Consider the following 23,461-nt stretch of genomic DNA (forward strand, 5'->3'; position numbering starts at 1 on the left):
GTGACACATACTTAGCTTGTGAGGAACAGCTCTACAGAATCTGTTGGTTCTTGAAAAAAAATGTAATACAGTGAATGGTCTGAATTAGGCAACGTCATTTGTTAATGATATATGAAAGGAGATGGTGATGTAGATCACTCCAGGAAAATATTTGCACTCAAAATATTTTCCAAGGACTGATCCCTTTAGTGATGAGTGTTTTTTAATGTTGGCCAGTTCTTATAGATCCTCTAGACATAAGTACAGTAACTTTCATTTGCAAAAAATAACCAATTTGTTTTAAAAGTACAGAACATCTCCATTGAACTCAGGAAAAGGTTAAAATATATATATATATATTTTTAAATCAAACAAGTTAAATGGATGACAGCTTTATAGCATAAGCTTCTTGCAGTAATTGATTCAAATTGCCAATCTTCCTAAATGCATTGTCAGTAAAGCCTCCACAAGGTTTATCTTTTCTTTTTTTTATATATCCAGATTTCCCATTTATTTAATTGCCTTCAGATTTGACACATCAGAAAAAATAGATCGCATTTAGAATATGGAAGGTAAAGCTCCTTACAGTTTGACTGTATGACTGTGTGACTGCATATTGCTTATACTCTGGATGTATTATTTTGCACTGGTGATAGATTCAGTAATGTATGTAAAATCTCAACTGAGAGTTAATTTCATATTATAAAATCATTCACTGTATCTCAATCAGATTTCATTCTGTAACCTTTTTAGCCCATCCAAACCCCTCTAGCAGAGAAAGAAGAAATCTTTCCCTTTGCCACGGAAAACGTATGAACGTTAAAAAAATAAAAATGATAAGAAATAAATCCCCGGGGTCAGGTCTGTTCTGTGAATGTACCATTGTATATTTCACAGTATCAAATCTGATTTTTTTTGATACCACGTTCTATGATTGAAAACCTACACATTTTGTTGACCCTGTACTAGATCATAGATATTTATATATGTGATATTGCAGAATACCTGCCAAAAAAGGCCTCCCACTAAACTATACATTCCTACAATAACTATATATGGTTATTAATATTGGTAAACAAGGGGGCATGTACCAAACTACAGTATTTTGGAGAACTATTTAAAATTCTTACTTTATGAGAAAGAATCGGAAAGAGAAGGGTTAAACGTTGTGGCCGTCACAGGCAGACCCTTGATCCAATCCAATCCAGGATTGTCACACGTGTTAAATTGTTGACTACAGTGTTGCCATATGACATGGCATGACCTCATACACTGTTGCAACTTTAATTTTGATATCATTCATTCTTCTGTTGACCTTCTTGGATCCACTCATGGAAGCATGGAGACCTTCCATTAAGGTTTAGGGTGGTATTGATTTAAAATAATATAGTAATATTTCATTTAGTAATTATTTCTAATAATCTAATAATATTAGTGATAATTATTATTTAATAATAAATATATATATATATATATATATATATATATTCCATAATCACAATGGGGAGCAGAGTCACCTTAATGAAGAGTGAAATTGTTCAAAGTCCCATGTGTTGCCAGTAAAACTCTTCTAGTATACTATATAGTATGTGAATTCCTGTACTCATTTAGAAGCCTTGAGTGGTGGATTTGCAGCCAACTCTACCTAGTAGGCACCTGAATAATTCATCACTAACACAGCAAGGACCTTTTGTGACCTTTAGTTATCAGCAATCCTGGAACTGTACAGGGAGCTTTTAATAACAGACCACAGCGTTTATGTATCGAAGCACAAGGTTGTTAATTTCACATGAATTATTGCACAATTAGTTACACATCTTTATTTATGAAAAGTAATTAAATCATCCCATACATTATATGATTAATATGGTGTCAGTCATAGTTATTTGATTATAATAAGAATTGTTTTTTTTTGTTTGTTTGCTAATGGTTTAAATTGAAAATTATCTGTTTTGTAGGATATATATATTAGACTAGGGCGCCGGCCAACTCTTCGTGTTCGTCTTCATGTTCGTCTTCGTGGGGGAAAAAATCTTTGTGTTCTATGAATATTTGCCCGTTTCTATATTCGGTTTGGGAGAATATTCGTGACATTCTTCGTGTTCATTTTTTTCTTCCTTTTGTAGAAGGGATCATTACAGGGTTTGGTGCCAGGATTTTAAATGTCCGTACGAACACCTGTACTTCAGTGGTTGATGGCAGACGAGCCTCCTGCTGGCGACCAATACAGTCGCTCGTACAGACATTTAAAATGTCTGGTCTCCCCGCTCCATGAGTTAAAAGTTTGTATGAACAACCAATAAAGTCGCTTGTACGGACCTTTAACTCTTGGAACGGGGAGGTCTCCCCAGGCCAAGTTGCGCCGTGCAAGTTAGTCAATTGGTTGATGCCAGAGGAGGCCCCTGCAGCTGACCGATAGAGTCGCTTGCATGTCCCTTTAACTCCTGACGGGGAACTTGGCCTGTCTCCCCTCTACAAAAGTTAAAGGTCTTGAACTGCTGACGGCGAACATCGGAATAGGAAATCCGTAGGTTCACCGTCATGAGTTAAAGGGCCATAAGAACGACTCTATTTGTCAATGGCAGGGCCCCTGAAGGCGACTAATAGAGTCGGTTGCACGGCCCTTTAACTCCTGACGTGGAACCATTGGTCTCCCTGCTCCAAGAGTTAAAGGTCTGTACAAGCGACTCTATTGGTCGCCGGCAGGGAGCTCCTCTGCCATTGGTTGATGGCAGATGAGCCCCCTGCGGTGACCAATAGAGTCGCTTGTACAGACTTTTAAAATCCTGGTGCTGCAACTTGGCTCCAAGAGTTAAAGGTCCATACAAACGACCAATAGAGTCGCTCGTACGGACTTTTAACTATTGGAGCGGGCCAAATTACGCCGTCAGGGGCTGTGCGAGTGAGCCTATTGGTCGCCTGCAGGTGCCTCTTCTGGCATCAACCAACAATCAACCAAAAAAAATCAACTTTGTGTATTGTTTGCAAATCTGTATACAATGCAGATTGGGATAATTATTATTATTATTGTCACTTATATACAGCCTTAAAAATAGCATTTTGCGCTCATGTATTTATGCATGCATGTATGTATTGTGGTACAATATGTACAGAAAACTAACAACAAAAAACATTTTATATCAAGTATAAACATATAAATGTATACAATTTGGCATAAAACTTAACTGCCCTTGCTTGTCCTTGAACTTTCCATTGGATCATAGAACCCATCTACAGTAAAATTATTATAAGCTGTTTATACGACTTTATATTAAACATAACATACACAATAGAAAAACTGCAGAAATTGTCCTGGCCACCCAGGGGATTTATGTGCCCCAACCTCCAGAGTGCTTAAGGTTTAACTACTACCGTATTGTAATCGATATCATTAAAACTATGACTATTTTTTGATTTGTTATATAGTGAATTAACAAGCATGTCTGGAGATTTTTCTTTTCCTGGTAACATTTTACTCCAGATGAGAGAAAGGTCAGTAAAGCTTGTGTTTACCTTGAAGGTTAGCTCCCAGCTGGGATCTATAATGGTACTGTGCTCATCCACAGGAGACCTAACCTCATCCTTACGCAAACCCGGAGCACATAGACTTGCTGACAAAGCTTTTGTAATTAGCAGCTTCACTCATGGACACTCATGAACTAGCTGTATCCTTTACATTAATACATGTTTTTAAACTTAAATTGCTTCTTGATTACAAGTAACAAGATCAGTGGATAGCAAGCTGTACCAGAAATCATTATTTTAATTATCACCACAATTACAAAGTCACGTACATTTTCCAGGTGAAGTGCTAAATAGTTATTTACTATGCTATATGTGTGCGTCATGTCTTTATTCTAGATTCATAATTAGATTCTAATGTGGTCAGTTTAGATTTTGTGCTTAATATATTGAGAGCTGTGCTCACTACAGGATAGATGTAGGATCTGGAAGAGAAGAGCATGTGCTGTCACAAAATGTCTCCACACTTTTTATTTTTGGATCCTCATACACTTGCAAAAGAATCAGGGCCAAGACTGGGGAAGAAAAGCAGATCTGACCTGGCCTGGCCAGTGACCGCTAAGATGGGCCATGTTGGGGCCAGTTGTTCACTTTTTTGGTGGTTGTTCTTGCAATTAAAGCAGAGGTGGTCTACTGCTCATTCATGCACGAACATTGTATTGAGGGTTTATTCATTCTCTTCTGATGTTTTCTGCCCAAACAACAAGGTTTACAATTTAACCTTGTGGTGTCCCAATTGCCTGCTAGCAATCTGAACAGCCTAATATGGCAGGAAAAGTAAAGATTCGTTCTTAGGATCAATACATGTGACCGCATGTTACACTCAGCGTATGGCCTTGGGTAGCCCCTTTCAACACAATAAGGGTGTTGGATTTAGCACTGGCCCAGCGAGAATTTCAGTGTTTGCCAAATGACCTGTCCAACTGTGCTGCAGATCACGAGAAGCCTCAAGGTCTTCAATTTTAGCAGTAATGAGTGTATAAAGTAAACCACTATGTAATTTATCCTAAACTATGTGCTGTTTGGAGCGAATACGTGACCTTGCCTTTAATTTTTCTATTATATCCAGTGTTTCTACTGCCTCTAAATCAACACAACCAGTTAAAATCAATGTTTCCTCACACAATATTATTTTATTCTATACTACTGTGTAATATGTCTCCATTTTGTCAACACTGTCTTCTGATGAAGTATTTTGGTCCTCCTGTGTAAATACCCAACTTTTTTTAAGACACAATAATCCTCTGGAGAGCTCTGCTTGGGCTCCAGCAACTATTCTTCTGTGCATCTGAGCGCACAATTTCTAATCAATTTTCCAGGAGATTTGGCAAGATGTGCTCTGAAATAACTCATCCAATCCAAATAGATTATACCTGACATTTAGCTCCCTTTCACAGTGATCACTGTGCCACGTTACAAAGAGGAATATAACCATTTGCTCTTTATAACTTGCTAATAAAGTATTTTTTGTTTTTCTTTGCTTGTTTTATGTATGGCAATACTGTTAAATGCAAACGATATCTCATAATTTCCACTGTATTGTGCTGCCATCATTACAATCTAGTTTGATTTTGGAAATGTGGCCTTTCCATTAAAAAAAAGCCTTTACATTAATCGTATAATAGTATAACATTTCATGTATTTCTTGTTAACATTTTTAAAGCGTTTAAGTCTTTTTAATAACACATTTACACGTATACTACATTCCTTTTTGCGCTCTTCTAATTAGTTATATATTTTCTATGGTTACAATGAAGGGATTCACAGAAATTTTGCTTTATTTACATACATTTCTTGGCTATGACAAAACATTAAGTCAGGCAATGAATGGACCCAACAGAATATTGTAGAGGTGATGGCAATTGTAATAATTTCATAAATTCCTTGCCTTTGCCTACCTACAAGCCACCCCTTTGGCACTCAAGTGGTTAAAGAGACGGTCTCTCTCTCTCTCTCTTAGTACATCAATATGCATTCTTTCAAAATGAAAATAAAATTACAGTTCTCACCTCAAATAAAAGAGGCTTCCCTTCTGCTTCATGTTCAGACTGTTCTTGTCACTGATTGGCTGCTTGAAGCAGTCTATCGGTGGCAGGAAAGTGCTCCCATTGAAATAAGTGGTAGCACTTTCCACACATGTGCACATACCCTTGCATGCATCATTTACCCGAGACGCCATAGGGGCTGGCTGGATGTGAGTGTAACGCCTGAAGTTAGATGTGTTCAGCCAAACACATCTCCTGCAGTGTATTTAGCTGGAGGGTGTAGAAAGGGGCAAATGGAAAACAGTCCACATGAACATTTAACCCCTTCATTCCCCTATAGACGTACCGGGACGTCCAAAAAACGCCCACAAAGAAACCCCTATGGACGTCCCGGTACGTCCAGCCCTTCGTGCAGCGTCAGGGACACATCCCTGCTGCTGCACGGGAGACCAGGCTGTCGTTTAACAGCCTGGACTCCCCCCTGGCAGCAGAAGCCGGCATCGCCGGCTTTCTGCTGCCCGATCTCCCGTAACAGCTTCCGGCATGAAAGCCGGTAAGCTGTTACAGTTGAAAGTGCCCGATCGCACAGTTGCAAACGCGCGATCGGGCATTCCCTTCCGGGTTGCGTCACTGCTGACGGGGATAACCTGCCCTCCGATGAGGCACAGAGACGCTGCGATCTCTATGCAGGTCTGTGAGGACCTGCATAGAGATCACAGTGTGATCGGTGCAGGGGGATCGCGGGGAGTGGAGTGAGAAACCATCTCTCTCACTCCCCCTCCCATCCTGAAACGGAAAATCTGAAAAAAAAAAGTTAATTCATTTCAAAATAATATTAAATAAATAATTAAAATAATAATATAAATAATACAAAAAAAAATTATAATGTGAGCTGTGATGTCATTGTGACATCACTGGCATGTTCAGGAGGTCCCTAGGAGGACTTCTAACCATTTATGTGTAAAAATAATATATAAAAAAAAATGTAAAAAAATTTAAATTAAAAAAAAAGATATAAAAAAAGATAATAAAAAAATTATCAAAAACCTTACTTACCATTGCCCTAGCATAACATCTAGCCAGTATAACCCTTCTGCCCCCGTTCACAACCCCCAAACCCATTAAGCCATAGGCATAAAAATTATACAAAATTGTACACCTTATAGTATGCTCCCTGGTGCTGGGAAAGTCTGGAAAATCTATATAAATTAGGTATTTCTGAAATCAGGACACCTGAATTAATAAACTTGGAGGGGATTTTCCATCACTTTACCTAATTTTGTGAGGATTCATAGGGAAAATGTAAAAAAAAATTAGTTTCTTTTTCTAATCTTTGCTAGTTTTTACTAAATTTCTCATTCTAAATTTTCAGCTAATCATCCAAGCGCTATCTGTCCTTGAAAAAACAATATATAGTTTATATGGGTACACTATTCACAGGAAAAGAGAATCATCGCTAAACCGACATACCCCAAAAATGGCAAAATTGCTCTGGGCTTTGAGGTACCAAAAACCCCTGGGATTGAAGGGGTTAAAGGGGTCACGCAGCTATCATATGCATTATATCCCTTTAACATTATGAAATGTTTCATAATAATGTGTACCATTCTCATTTAGTACTTTTTTACTAACCATTCTTATGTATATCCCAAACACGTACATACATGTATCACACATAAACATACTAATATTCTAGCAATGTAAATACTGTTGGCATTTTACTTTATAGCTTACCGTGAGCCTGTCGGACATACTGTACCGTTAATATTCTGCTAACGCACATGAGATTATAACGCTCTCACATTGAAATACGGCTGATATCGTTACATTACTTTTTATTCAAACCTGGGTTCAGAGAAGTCACATGGTGGTTTTCACTTTATCTGAACGTGAGGATTGTGACAAGCCTGAGTGAATTATAACATGCGGAGAACTAACCCGGGGAGAACGTCCGGCTGACAGCCGCAGACTAATCTTCCAATTTGCGTGAAGGGCAGAATAATACAGTTATGGTTGCCGTTATGTCATCCTTGTAGCACTATTTCAAAGACACACACCGTTTATAACAACACGTTAGTTTCCATGCTGGGAAAATAAATAGGCTGTTTGAAAGCGGAACACAGAAATATCGCAAATACTCAGAAAGAAAGACTTCATAAGAGCAGCTGTCTATATGCAATACATGTTAGATCATACCTTCAATATACTATACAGGTCAATAAACTCAGATGGAAGGGGTTGGCATTGCCAACTCATTCAATGGCATTTTTATGCCGCTAGACATTTCAGATTTTGGTTATTGTGCAGTTGTTGGAAATAAAAAGGACGCTCTTTAAAGTGACAGTTATAGCTAAATGAAATACGGTAATCACTTTGTGACAACAAGAGCATAAAGCACATTTGGTGGCAAAAGCTCTGCCTCGGTTCAGAAAAGCATATAGGTTCGACCAATAACAAACCTTCAGGAGAATTTGCATTTCCACTGCATTTACAATCTGAAGAAGATATGCCTTCGCTTCTTCCTCCTAACACTCTCAGCCAACATCCTAATCAGGACATCTGAATGACCAACAAATTCTACAGATCATCCTGACTCGACCAACCCATCCCCGTCCAAGTAGTCCTCTCGTACTGTTTCACCTCCCCTCAGCTATCAACTAGACTGCAAGCTCCCAAGGGCAGGACCCACTTCTCCTTTTTTGTACCAGTTTGCTATAGTTTATGATTTTCATTTATTTTACTGACTCTTTTGTAACAGTGCTACTGAATCTGCGGTTGCTATATTAATAAATGTAATGTAACGTAAACTCTGCTTTACAGATGCACGTAAGACATATTTACAAATTTCTTCAATGTAATCCATATTGTGTGATATATTACACGTGTACACATATGTGTATGAGCCCAGAAAAAGCCACTTCCATTTACAGTATCTCACAAAAGTGAGTACACCCCTCACATTTTTGTAAATATTTTTTAAATTATTTTATAAGAAATGACACTCTGCTACAATGTAAAGTAATGAGTGTACAGTCTGTATAACTTGTAAATTTGCTGTCCCCTTAAAAATAACTCAACACACAGCTATTAATGTCTTGGCAACAAAAGTGAGTACACCCCTAAGTGGAAATGTCTAAATTTGGCCCAATAAGCCATTTTCCCTCCTTGGTGTCATGTGACTAGTTAGTGTTACAAGGTCTTAGGTGTGAATGGGGACCAGGTGTGTTAAATTTGGTGTTATCGCTCTCACACTCTCTCATACTGGTCACTGGAAGTTCACCATGGCACCTCATAGTAAAGAACTCTGAGGATCTGAAAAAAAAAGAATTGTTGGTCTACATAAAGATGGCCTAGGCTATGAGAAGATTGTCAATTTGGACATTTCCACGTGTACTCACTTTTGTTGCCAAGGTTCAGACATGGCTGTGTGTTGAGTTATTTTTAAGGGAACCGCACATTTACACTGTTATACAGGCTGTACACTTCCTATTTTACATTGTAGCCAAGTGTATATAATAAAATATTTACAAAAATGTGAGGGATGTACTCACTTTTGTGAGATACTGTAGCTCAGAAGACTCTTTGCTAAAAATTTCTAAAGATGTAGCTCAAAACAGGGATCCAAAACATCGAATCCATTTTATTGTAGCGCACAGTAATTTCATTCACAGTCTTCACTTAACCTCAGTTCTAGACAATGTCCGTGATAACTCTCTGGCAGGCAATGGGTTAATGGGTTACTGGCTTCACAAAACAAAAAGCTATTATGTCAAGTGTTCCATGTGCACACAACTATATTGCACTTATTACAGTAACCAGAGAGTTCAGCAATAAGAGGGCAGAACGAGGGAACACTAGTTGCGTAAGAATTGTCCTGCAGAGAAGGATTTTACATTTTGTAGCGACAAGAGGTTTTTATTCTAGTTCTAGATGTGTTTCTCATACACCGTCTGTTCTGTCCATAGCTGTGATTATGTGCTCCTCAGGTCTGACAACTCCATCCCTACCACAAATGATACTTCGTAATTTTAGCCATTATCCCTGGAGCAACGCAAGGAGTGACGTAGTGTTGAGAAACTGTCCTATATTTAACACAAATAATTATAGATAATACAAACATATTATTCATTTTTTATTTATTATACAAATTCTACAAAATCTATTTTTACTGCCCCAGCAACAATGAATGCATACGACAGAACTCTGTTCTTTTCTGGATGACTGTTTATAACTCCAGCATACACAAGTTAATAGAAAACAAATATTACGGTTGGTTTCAAGGCTTTAGATCACTATTGTAAACTAATGTCTGCCAAACATTTTGAGATCCTAGCAAAGAGGAAAGAGGGATTTTGGTTGATTATACTGAATAGGGACATTTGGTAGGTATGGATTTAACTCCAAAACTAAAAGGTATAGATGGAAATCTTATGGGTTTTTAGTACCCCATGAGGCCAGTACTCATTGGTGGTAATAAGGAGATGTTGTACATAGACACTATTGCTGGTCAGCACTCACTGGTAGTAATAAGATGTTGTACATAGACATTATTGCTGGTCAGTACTCATTGGTAGTAATAAGGAGATGTTTTACATAGACATTATTGCTGGTCAGTACTCATTGGTGGTAATAAGGAGATGTTGTACATAGACACTATTGCTGGTCAGTACTCATTGGTAGTAATAAGGAGATGTTGTACATAGACATTATTGCTGGTCAGTACTCATTGGTAGTAATAAGGAGATGTTGTACATAGACACTATTGCTGGTCAGTGCACCTGGTGTCTATTACAGGGATCTGAAAGCCTTTCATTGCATTTCAATATTTCAATATTCAATATTAAAATTGTTAATGTTTATATTAGCAATGTAAGAACAAAATCAGAGAGAGAGAGATGTACAAATACATTTAGATATATATTTATTTATATAGATAAATAAAGATATATTATAATCTGTATACAATCTGTAGACTGGACGGTGTGTAGCACTGTATGTGTTATTCAGAGTCATTGCAGAAAATAACACTACTAACATATCATGTCACAGAGACCTAGAGTTTTGGGAACTTTAATTTCCACAATTTAACAAACCATGCTAGAATCTACTTTAATCTGATTTATTGCCACAATCTGGATTAACAAAATCACTGGTGGAAAGTTACACGGTTGCAGTGAAATCATCATACCCCAGTGTCCCACCATTGGGCTTCTAGATGGTGACTGTTTGAAGTTCCTTGTTAACAGTCAGAATGAGAGTTATTTTAGAGCATTGCAGGTCTCATTTATATACCACTTTTCCATCAAAGGGACAATATGGGGACTAATTAGCTCTTGGATTTAGGTTCAGAGATAGTTTAACCTCCATGACACTAGGACAGTATATTATCAAATTTACTGTAGCCAGTGGAAAATTATCTTGAAATATTCTCATTTAGAATTAAGTTCGGCAAAACATCACTCCAAAATTCCAATTTCACATCTAATTGGATATACTCAGTGAACTAGGTTATTTTTTGCATGAGCTGTTCCTTTATTATTTATTTTTAATTAGAACCATGCCAATTGAAATGATTTCAATTTAATGCTCAATGTCACTTTTTTCTACACAAAAATGCCCAGCAAAATTAAAAAGGGAATATTACAATTTGTGTCTAAAAAAAAAACCCTGTAAATTTGAAATGTATAATGGCTGTACCTGATATGGAATATGTTTGCTGTTTGATACATGAGGATGGAGTACAAGCAAAAAAGAGAGTATTTTATGAAAAATGATGGGGGTAGGAGAGTCACGTAATGCTCTGCTCATTTTGCCTCTCAGGCGTCATGATGTCACTTGGTATTCTGCTCTCAGAGATTCCCGTCTCCTGCTCATTCAGTGAACATGTATTCTCAGCTGCCAGAAGTCCCAATAAATGGGACATTTAAGAGAACAGTTTAGTCTAGTCTGGTTGTTGCGATTGCTCTATGAAATTCAGGACTGTTGGCAGCTATGGTGTCAGAGTTGGCCCAATGCATAATGCCGCCTGGGGCGAAGTTTAAAATGCCACCCCCCCCCGTGATCTACCCTTCCTCTGCCACCCCCCCATTATCTACCCTTCCTCTCCCTCCCTATTATCTACCCTTACTCTCCCTCCCATTATCTACCCTTACATTATCTAACCCCCCCCCCTTTGTACTTACCTTTCAGCAGTCCTGCAGCGAGTCTGCCTGCTTGTAATGCTGAGCGCCGGAAATGACGTCATCTTCCGGCGCTCAGCATTACAAGCCGGGACTGAGACCAAGCTAGAGGGCTCGCAGAGGAGAGAGAGGGGCGCCCAGCGTGTACTGACAACTTGGTAAGCGAAAACCACTCGGCGCCCTCTCTCTCTTCCGCTTTAAATAATAATAAAATAAAAAAAGGGCTTGGGGCGGCAAAGCGCCGCCCCTTCAAAAGTGCCACCTGGAGCAATTACCCCACTCTGCTCCATGGGCCGGCCCTGTATTGTGTCCCAAATAAACAACACATCAGCTGTACCTTTAAGTATTCTCTAGTCTTTCCTTTCTAGAACCTTGAAACAATTCATGTTCTCTCTCACTAACAGTACTGGATGTAACAATTACTGTGCTTTAATTTAACAATATAATGTTTCTTCTTTTATTGAAATTTGAAGCAATTGTACGAGTCAGTAATGACCAAATGCCCCAGCACGATATCATTGTCTGTGATCTGGAATACGTAGCCATCCGTGTATGCTTTACTCTCCCCACAGTTTTGAGTTGTCTGCCCACCATAAGCGCCATGACTTTGCGGCAAGTAGCCACAGGGATCACGCATCCCGAGGCAAGGAATATTATACACGTTAAGTAGAGGCCCTGCAGGCTTACGCTCAGAAACCACACCCCTGCTGTTCTAGAATTTCAAGAAGTTGATTAACCCCTTCGTGACAAAGGCTGATTTTACTTTTTGTACCCTTCGTGACAATGGCCTTTTTAACATTTCTGCGCTGCTTGTGTTTAGCTGTAATTTTCTTCTTTCCCGTTTACTGAACCCACACACATTAGATATTGTTTTTTTCAGGACAAGAAGGGCTTTCTTTAGATGACATTGTTTTGATTGTATCATATTATTTACTACTAAAAAAAGTATAAAATATGGTGAAAAATTTAGAAAAAAATGACTGTTTCTAACTTTTAGTTGAAAAATCTTTTACTCATCTATAAAAGGTAATGAAAAAACCTGCTAAATGGATTCTACTATTTGTCCTGAGTTTAGAAATACCCAATGTTTTTATGTTTTTTTGCTTTTTTCTACCCATTATGGGGCAATAAATACAGGTAGCGTTTTGCTATTTCAAAGCCATTTTTTCCAAATCTGGTAATTCTTCCCCCCATGTGCCATTTCGGGTATCTTTGAACCCGGCCAATGCAATTTACCCCATCAAATCATATATTTTTGAAAACTAGACAGCCCAGGGTATTCCAAATGCTAGTATTTTAACTCTTTCCATGCACCATATCTACCACCAGTTTTTGTCAAACTTTGTGGTAGTCATTTTTTTGCATTTGTTTTGTCACACACATTTTACTTCAGGTATGAATTAAAAGGTTCTCGTTTATGTCACTATCACAAAACACCCCAATATGTGTTCAGCAACATCTCCTGAGTACAGCGATACCTCACATGAATGATTTTGCCTGGCCGTTTGGGGGCAAAAGGGCCACATTTGGGGCATGCGCATTTTTCAATGTTGAACTTTGGCATTTGGGGATCCACTGCCCATGCCCTACTTGGTACATCTTTGAGCCGGGCCATTTCAGTGTGCCCAACAAAACCATATATTTTTCAAAACTAGACACCACAGGGTATTTTAAATGCTGGTATTTTAACTCTTTGCATGCACACATTTTACCACCAGCATGTTTTCAAAGTTTGCAGTAGTATTTTTGTGTGTGTATTTTTCCCACACACACCTACTTTATGTATGAATTTACAGCTCCTGGTATATGCCGCTGTCACACGACACCCCATAATGTGTTCAGCAACATCTCCTGAGTACAGTGGTACCCCACATGCATGGGTTTGTCATTTTTGTGGGAACTAAAAGGCCACATTTGGTACGTGTGCATTTTTCTAATTGGAAATTAGGTGTGTGGCCATCCTTCCCCCGGTGTTAATTGGGACGTTGTTGAACCTGGCCAATTCAATTTACCCCATCAAATCATACCTTTTTTAAAAGTAGACACCCCACGGGCATTTAATATGCCAGTATTTTAACTCTTTCCATGCGAGAATTGTTTTAAGCTAATATGCTAATTTTAGGACTTGCTCACAAAAATATATTTTTTATATATATATATATTTTTTTTGCCTTTTTTTTATTTTTTTAACATTTTTTTTCAACTTGAAGGTTCCCCTGATAGTGACATCAGTGGGAAATTATTTTTACATTTTACTGGTTTTTTACTATTTTTTTTCTAATTATTATTAATTTTATTTTATTTTTAATTTATTTTTTCTAATCACACTGTGATTAGAAAGCTGAGCTCCATTGACTTGCATGGTGAATGCAGTACCTGTATTCAACCTGCAAGTGGAGCCAAAGTTCTCTAGATGGTCTGGACCATCTAGCGAACTTTTAAAATTTGTTGGTTCCTGTTACAGGGCAGCGGCCATCTTGCTTGATGGCGAAGATCATCGGCAGCTGCCCATCGAAAGGTAAGTGTTTGGTGTCGCTGGATGCCTCCTGATCGAGGCATTCCAGCGACACCATTTAAGTTTAGGAGGCGATCATCGATCGCCTCCTAAACGCTTTTAAAACGGGCGTCCGCCGCCATACAAACTATGGCGGATGTTGACGCCCCGTGGAGGGGCCAGAGATGGCCCCTTCGTTCCGATCGCGGCGTTGCTGAATGCCTCGAGGTCGAGGCATTCAGCAACGTTTTTTGGGTGCAGAAAGCGAAAACAGATCGCTTTCTGCACCCGTTTAAAGACGTGCCGGTCCTGGCACGTCAATTGTCGTAAAGCACATGCTTTTCCGTGTCGTGCCAGGACCGGCAATTGTCGTTAAGGGGTTAAGAAGCATGTGAGACCATTGGCAGTGTCATTCGGCTAGAAAATGCGGACAAAGGCGTCTTAACAAGCGTGTGGCGGACAGTATACCATATACCATTTTATTTACAGTCTTTATTAAATATAAAAAACCTTATCATGGCCCAGTCCCAGGTCTACGCATGCATATACGCTTTTTAGAAACCGCCATATGGCCAGGATCCCCCAGATCTCCAAAGTTTTACCTAGTAAAGCTCTGTAAAGCTAGACGATTTGCCCCTATAAAAAGACCACAACAGAATAAATTAGATGTATTAAATCTGACCAATAGCTGCACCGAGGACACCCCGTTATCCAAAAAAAATTCAATCCCAGCCAGTGCCCCCCCATGTCTCACTTTTAACTGTTTAACTCCTGCTGTTGCACCAACATACTGGCAGTGCTGCCTTTAAGTATATTATTTACCTTTAGGATGTATTCAATTTTAAACTGGCTACAGGCCATTTGTATCACTGGATTAAAAATATCACCTGGTTACAATTCTATAATTTCTGATTTGTCTGAACAAAAGTTCCTGCCAAATATTTTGCTTCTCAGTAGGTTTAATTTGGAAATAGTCTATCACATTATTATATTTACAATGTACAGTAGTTTAGAAATACGGTTTGTCTTAGTCTGTCAGTTCTAGTTTCGTCATTCCTCTTGACTGTACGTTTTGTAAGAAGTGCTGTGTAAAATTGTTGGAACTGAATACTGTAATAGATAATATATTATTAACACCAAAATTGTCATTTCACAAGATCTCTATTCATTATCAAGGGACTTTACCAGAGTCAACAATAATACTTTGATTGCACAACCGCCATAGAAACATTCCTACAAAAGATCACAATTTAATTATTGAGTAATATGTGTTGTGGTTACCATGCGCAGAGCAACAAGGCAGGAGGTAGTGCAGGCTCAAAGATTTCAAGCACAAGCTATGCATTGATTCATAAATAATTAGTAAGCAGAAAGGAATGCTGTGTGTATATCTAGATCTAGATGAATGAACACAACCAATGCAACAGAAAGACAGGTAATGGTCCTGAATGCCAGTCTATATAAAGGTGGATTTTTTAACACATTAATGGAAACTATGCAACCAAACATTGCCTGCTTTTAATTTGTTGACAGAAAGCCCGTGATATTAACAGCTGTATAATTACTTTACCCATCCAAATTGCAGCTTTGAGTAGAATTCCATTGATGAGCAAGAACACAAGTTTATGATGGCAATCATTTAGATCTGGTTTGGAGATCAGGTTAATATGTGTTAATTGCACAGATCACTGTGTTGTAACTTATTTTCAGCCCGTGTTAAAATGTACTTGAAGGACGCTAAAATTGATTTTCTCCATTCCCCGTGTGCAGTGCATTATGGAAATGAAATTCAATAATGGCAGCTGTGCGGTGCAGCATATAACACATAAGCCTTATTTATTTATATACCTTACGGCAATATGTAACGTCCTTATGCTTGTAGACGAGCGTCTGATTAATGGTGGTGGGTCCATTGAGGTCTCCACAATATTCAATGAATTGATTCCCTTCTATGAGCTACATATACCTCACGTCATCGGGAAGCTCTAGTTGTAAGGCTTGCCGTTGGACCCTCCATATGTGGATTGGTACCCAATGTCTTATAAGCTGAGGTTTTTTCTTCAGACAATCATCTTTTCACAAAAGCTGAGTCTGAATGTACTTAATGGTTCCTAGGAATTTGCTGCTTACAGCAATATACATAAAACCACAAGTAATGTAAATATTTGTATGGATACAAGGCAGTAGTTGAGGCAGGCAGGTATCTGCAGAGTCAAGGCCAACAAGCTATATATGAGGTAAAAATGCGATATATAGCTAAAAGTATGGGAGAAATAAAAAATATGCTGTGGTTTGAATAACAGAAGCTTCCATTCGAAGAAACACAATTATCTGGATGTGGGATTTGTTGAGCAAAAAAAAAAAACACCTAAAAAGGTAATAGACAGAGCTGGAAAGCCAAACTCGTTGAGGACCTTGTCCACTTTTTCCAGGATGTGAAACTTATGAACTGGTTTTGCAAAAGTTGGATTCCATTGGCCTAGACAAACCTGTCACTCAGAAGAAATAAGTATTGGTGGGATTCATCTCCTGCGAAATAAAGAACATAAAGCCTGACTTACCAGGCTGGTCACCTGTACACCAGTTCATTACATAAAAAGTATACTTTCTTCCACCCTTACCCAACAATGTTATTTGTAAGTGGTGACTTCCTGGACAAAGCCGTACTAATGAAACACATTGAAGAAATAAAACACCCTAAACCTTGGAAATAGCCACGATGTCCCAATATCTTGTTTGCTTAATGCTCAAATGTGGGGCACCATAAGCACAAATATTACATCTACTGTGTAACCCTGGTATCTATATACCTCCAGTTACCATAGATACAGACTTCCTGGGCAGAGAGTGATCACTGGAGCACTGGGCATGACTTGGGGCCAATAGGAAGTGAGGTCCTTCCCCCAGACTGCCTGGGGAGTAGAGAGAGAGAGACTGGAGGTGGGTGAGCTGGGGAAAAAATGAAGGGTGACTTGGTCTCTACAGAAAAGCACCCCAAGAAATCTCTGTACCTTCCCTGTTGCTGAGGATCCTACAAGTCTCTGCTATGAGGAGCTGATTGATTCCTGTGTCAGGCTGCTAGGTGTCTGAAGGCAGATGTGCTGCAGTGAGCTTGCCATGTGGTTCCAGTTGGAATACTGAATCCAGTATACAGCAGAAGGCCTACAGAAGCTAAAGCTGCCAGACTGCACCAGATCCAGATATCAGAGGAAGGTACTCAGGATTAGTTACAGGCATTGAGGCCATCACTACCCATTTCAAGGGAAGTATTACCTCCATCATGGGCCCCAACATCTATGTGCATCAACGTTACCCCAGGGGACTGATAACTATACAAGGTTGGGTTCCTAATTATTTGGGGAGGCAGGTGATTTGGACTGGGCTTGATTCAGCTATATTTCGTTTGCTGTATACCTGTTGATATTATTGAAATGCTGTTGGTTCCTGATCTAAACTAATATATGAGTTCATCTGTTTGACAACTTTACATTCTTTGTGTTTGAGTTATACATATATATGTGTCCTAGTACACTACACTCTAATTCCCTGGAGTAATTACTAGGTGGAGGCACTGCCAAACGGTCATATTAACCCCTAACTCTCCACTATGCAGAGGCCAGGATCTCCTGTAGGCGCCAGCCAGGCTGTACACACTATGATGGATGTCAGGCCCAAAGTAAAGTGTTACAACTGCATGTTTTTCTTCAGATGTTAATAGGGCCAGTTCCAAAAGGCTTGCTTCTGCACCAAAGAGCATTGAATACCCCCTAAGACCTACGGGCTCCATGGACTATGGGCTCTGCAAGGGCTGGTGTTACACCTCTTATCATACATAGGAAAGTATGGGTTACTGTTATGTTTAGCATACCTGTGGTTACTGCCTCGTAATACAAGCACTCAGCAGGACTAATGTGTACCTAATGCCCCGTGTCTCTGTGTGTTTATCCCTGTTGCTATGTTCAGCAATATATCCTAGGTATAGGTTTTCAAATATGTTATGTTGCATCAGAAGAGTCCTCTCAGTACAGCAGGCTGTTAAAGGATACTGACAAACCTTTGCATTTATTTCTTCTATATAAACCCTAATGAAGACTGTAAGCATTCCACATTTCCGCCTGATACTTAACCAAGTAGCTGAGATTGTGATTATCATTGGGACACCTATTTTGATTTTTATCTCGATGTGCAAATCTGTCAGTGTTGGCTTGTGGAAACCTTTTGGAAGGAAAGGTAAGCCCTTCCTAAACTTTCGTTAATGTTGGACTTTACAGGTTCTTGTATAAAAACATGAAAAACTGAATTTGACTGAAGATAAGATAGTTTGTTTTCCTGATGTAAAGAGTCAGACCTTAATTAGTCCTTGGTCTATATGCTAAATGCCTATTCCATAAATTTTTAATTTCCATTACTGTATTAACTTCTTCCACTTATGCTTAGAGGCTGTTCCACTTATCTAGCACTCTCTGAAGTAAATAGGTAAAGTATGGACTGCAAGCACAGTCTTCATTTCTATGCCCAGTAAGATGTTTAGATTAAAAGCTCTTGGGACAGATACCTGTGTTGCAATATGTTATGTGTTTTTATTGTGTCTAAACTATACATTGTCTTTGTTTAATATGAATTTACAGCTTGACCTATTAAAATGTGAATACAGCTTTGTTTTTGACTGGAGAGATGTGCTTAGACATCACTGCTGATGTCATTGGTGGATAGGATATCCTCTGCAGAGTTTGTCTAGACCAGGGGTAGGCAACCTTCGGCACTCCTTGTTAGAATATTCTTTGTCTTGAATATCTAAGCTTCTCCAGTGATCAAACAGCAATCAAGACCACAGCTTCTATGTCTTATTAATCAGGTTTATTCGATAACAAATTATCAATTCATACAATACCGATGCTGGAACAAATGTTGATAAAAGGTACTGTAGGCTAAATATCTTGGTGAGATGAAGATGAGAGCGTGGAAAGAGCGTGGAAAGAGACCTTGTCCTTGTAGTCATGCCAATTTATACCCCTTTACATTTGGTTAGGGTATACGTAAAGGAATCCTATTGGAACAGTAATAGGATACACCGGCATTCCACAGAAGACCCTCTAAACTACGTCACTTAATTGATACCATATGTTCCTAGCACTCAAGTTGCATTCAGGCCTAAAATGTGCAGAACAAAATAAAAGTATAAAAATGATTTCTTACACTTCCCCCTGTTTATGGTTATGTACCATAAATAAATGTTTGCTGTCCATTCATACAACATTCGTATCACATTCATATCACATTCAGTGAGTGCAGGAAGATATGTAAACGATAATATTATAAAAAAGAATCTGTGGAAGACTGATGCATCCTACGTCTTAAAGTTTCCCTTAATATCATCTCTCCTTGCTTTATCTTTTCTCGAATAGTTAAATATGATTTTCTTATTCTACATAATAAACATATTTGAAAAATAATACATATAAAAGACACAAATAAAACAATAATAAATGGATGTAACAAAACATTGGTGATAGCGGAGCCAACAGATGATTTTGCCATAATTTCTGTTGACTTAGCAAAGTTTTTCCACCAAGATGTACCTGAGACTATTGACCATTCATGTTCTATGTTTTTGAGTTTACCTTGCTCATGTTGAAATACAATCTGTGCTTCTTTTAATTGTTTTTGCAAGACATTTAAAAATCCTACATCTTTCCTTATCTCATTTGCCCACTTTTGCCATGGAAATTCACTTACTTGTGATAAATTAAACTGTAGTGGCAAAACATTTAATTTTTGAGAATTAATTTGAGAAACATTAATCTGAGTTCCATATATATAGATTGCTATTGGATCGCCATCAATACAATACAGACCTTTCGATAATATTTCTGTATGCGTACATTTAGAAAACATTGCTTTAATCAATTCCCCATTAGACATTACCTGTACACATACTCTACCTTTCTCTATAGGCGTTACAAGATCGTTAGATGTTTTCACACTTTGAATTGTACCTGAACATGAGCTCTGGTTATGAAAACATGAATGATATATAGTTTCAGCTTGATAAGACAAACAAATAATTTTGGACACAAAATGTAAACATGCAGACAAATCTAACTGTTCCGTTTCTGACATATCTGTGGAAAAAACAAAATCAGGATACTCTAATTTATAAAATAATAATTGTGTACTACTGACAGGTACTCCCAATACTCTCATAGGAAACAATGTTTCTTCTTTATCTGCCATAGGTATTAAACATGTACCTTCACATACATTATTACTGCATCCTATTACTATACTCAATAAAGCTACTTTGTTTATGATATGTTCCCAAAACCCAAATTTATCATCTTGTGTGTAGGTCCCTTTAGTCCAACTAAATAAATGTTTAGGCCCTATCGTAACATTTAACCTCACATTACTTTGTCTAGTGACGTTAATTCTAATGTTACAAACTAATAAGTACCCTTTCATTACACCAAAACACACATGACCATTAAAATCATCAATTTCTCTTTTCTTCTTAATTATGTCTGGGAACCCTTGAGTATTGTTAAATTGTCTATAAATTGGTTGTCAAATCTGTATATCTTCTTGACTCTGTAGATCTTTCTTAGAACCATCAATCATCAGTATGGTCGCCGTCAGAACTGCGAGAAACAAAAAGGGTTGTCTCTTGTTGAATGTCAGATGTCTTTGCCATGATAGACTTTTTAATAATTTGCATTGTCCATTCGATTCTTACATACAACCTAAAAAACACAACAGATATGCAGCATCAAAATCTTAGCTGATACAAAACCTTTATTATTGTAGCACCTCACTATAAAACATGATGTAATGTTCTAATATGATTCTTAAGAAATTGTTTAAAATGATTAACATTAAAGACCGCATCATTTTATCAAATAACCAAATAGCAAATTATAACACATGAATTTGGATCATGAGATGAATTTAAGAATATGGACAATAGTAAATAATTAATACTTCAATTGATTACGGAAAAACATATTTGATCAATACAATACAATACATAGTAATCCTTTTTAGTCATGACGCAAAACCCTGTTCTCATGAACTAAATTAAGGTTTTGAATCAACCTGAGAAGCAAGAAAGGAAATATCCCTAACTTGTACTTCTGCAAATGATGGACACTATGTAGTTGCAGTTTAACATATACAACATATAACATTACAGGATCTTAACTTACAGAATAAAACAAAACACAAAACTTTAACATATAACACATCTGATGTTCATATAGTTTTTCTTATAAATAAATTAACTTATTCAAAACATCTTCATAGAAGACAGAGTGCAGGGATACAGTACGAATTAGAGTTAATTGCTATACTAGCTATACTGAATCAACATAGATCTACGTATTATAGCTCTCGCGACACTTACAACAAACATACTCCTGTGTAGTTCCTGTATTAGGTAAATCTTCTTTATTAACTTCAATCTCCCTGATTTCTCTAATGAGTGGTGCATATGGAGATTCTCTCTGTGATGTAGTGTGTACTGGATTCCTTCTATCTATTTGGTCAGACGTGTGAATAAATCCATTTGATTTCCCTTGTCCTTTACATTGCATATCATAAAAAAGTTTACGACATTGTTTTTTAATGTGACCTGGTTTGTTACAATAGAAACACTGTATAGGTTCTTTGTTCCAAATCCTTTGTCCCCTGGGAGCCAACATGTGGTTCCTTTTAAACTCCTGAGGAGGGGAAGGGGGATGAAAGGAATTAACCCTTTCCTTTCTGTGTGTGTAAAAACTTTTGTTAATAGCAGCCACATTCATTTTAACCTTTTCATTTTTGCGTTCCCTTCTGATTTTATCAATAAACGCAGCAGCAGCCTCAAGTGTTTGCATATCCGAAGCAATTGCAATACTAGTAGGATCCAAATATTTAAACTTTTTAACAAACACTTGTATCATAGAAGCAGGACATTCATCATCAGAAATTTTAAAAACTATTCTATATGCCTGCTCAAATCTTAACAAAAAAGAAAATGGATCCTCTGAAATTGTAGGTTTCAGGTTTTCTAGTATGTCAAGTGTTGGATTTTCATTTCCAGTTGTAAACTTAATCAACTGTTGGAGTCTATCCTTATCTGTTCCATGGATGATTTCATCATCCTCCACTATAGGAGTACTTATTGGAGCTACTAATCTTCTACTCATGTATGTAGGCAACCATATTTTAAATAATCTGTTTCGTTGTTCATTAGCCAAATTATGCTTCTCTGTATTCGATTCAAATACATCTGCATTACCAAATGCATCCAAATTAGAATTATACGGCGGTATTTCTTTAAGTAATTTCATTAATTCGCTTTGTATCTGTAATTTTAATTTTGCTGCTTTATTTCTAAGCTTCTTCCTTTGCAGTTCCTGTTCTGAACTGACCTCTGGTTCATCCTCTACATTTTCTGGAATTAAGCTGTGTCTTTGTCTATCTCCCCTTGTAATTACACAAACTTGTTTCAAATCTTTCTGCAATTTTGTAATTAACAAATTCTTAATTTCTAAGCAATCCGACAAATCAGAAATCTCTTCAGTTAATAAATCACATTTAGGACATTCCTTTTCTATTGCACACACATTGTGCATCTCATTTTTAACCATGTCACTACTCTGTGAATTACTTTGACTAACATCATTATTAGTCAGATTAACACCACCATCAAGTAATGTATTAAAAATCTTAATCATTTTCATTACGTTTCTCAACTTTTGTTTCTCCTTATTCACAGAAAATATCTTTTTGTCTATCTTCTTATTCGCATCTTCACATTGACGCCATAAATCATGCCACAAAGCTGAATCACTAGCCGTATAAGGAACAAACGTAAATTCAAGTTTACTTCCGGAAGACAAAGTATTAATAAAATCCATACTTACCGTAGATCAGTTGCTTGCTCAATCTGCTCTCACTACGATACACGGTTCTGGAATGCTCTTGCTTCTCACCACGTGGTCTGGTAATGGTCTGGTAGTGTCGAATTACACTTTCTTCTGATCACACTGCTAGGTTTTGTTTTTTTTAGTCAGAGGATCTCTTTGATCTCTTCAGACAACTGCACACTATCCCCCCTTTGTCGGAAGAGGAAAAGTAAAAAACAAACGTGCAGTAAAGGCTCGCCGTAGAAAACTGACTAAAGACTGGCTGGCTCGTCAATTTGTTAGAATATTCTTTGTCTTGAATATCTAAGCTTCTCCAGTGATCAAACAGCAATCAAGACCACAGCTTCTATGTCTTATTAATCAGGTTTATTCGATAACAAATTATCAATTCATACA

At 37.7% G+C, this 23,461-nt stretch overlaps 1 protein-coding gene across 1 annotated transcript in view; it reads left to right on the forward strand.

Moving 5' to 3' along the window:
- Window positions 1–23,461, forward strand: part of LOC149288989 (microtubule-associated tumor suppressor candidate 2-like) — a 146,532-nt gene that overhangs the window by 16,630 nt on the left and 106,441 nt on the right. Inside the window, exon 4 of the mRNA XM_089491221.1 lies at window positions 18,636–18,677. Within this exon, the coding sequence (XP_089347347.1) occupies window positions 18,636–18,677 (42 nt within the window). The remainder of the gene's footprint in view (window positions 1–18,635; window positions 18,678–23,461) is intronic.

This window comes from Sceloporus occidentalis, unplaced genomic scaffold (genome assembly GCF_023333645.1).
Source record: "Sceloporus occidentalis isolate IW3139 unplaced genomic scaffold, rSceOcc1.0.p SCAF_49, whole genome shotgun sequence".
NCBI classification, from domain to species: domain Eukaryota; kingdom Metazoa; phylum Chordata; class Lepidosauria; order Squamata; family Phrynosomatidae; genus Sceloporus; species Sceloporus occidentalis.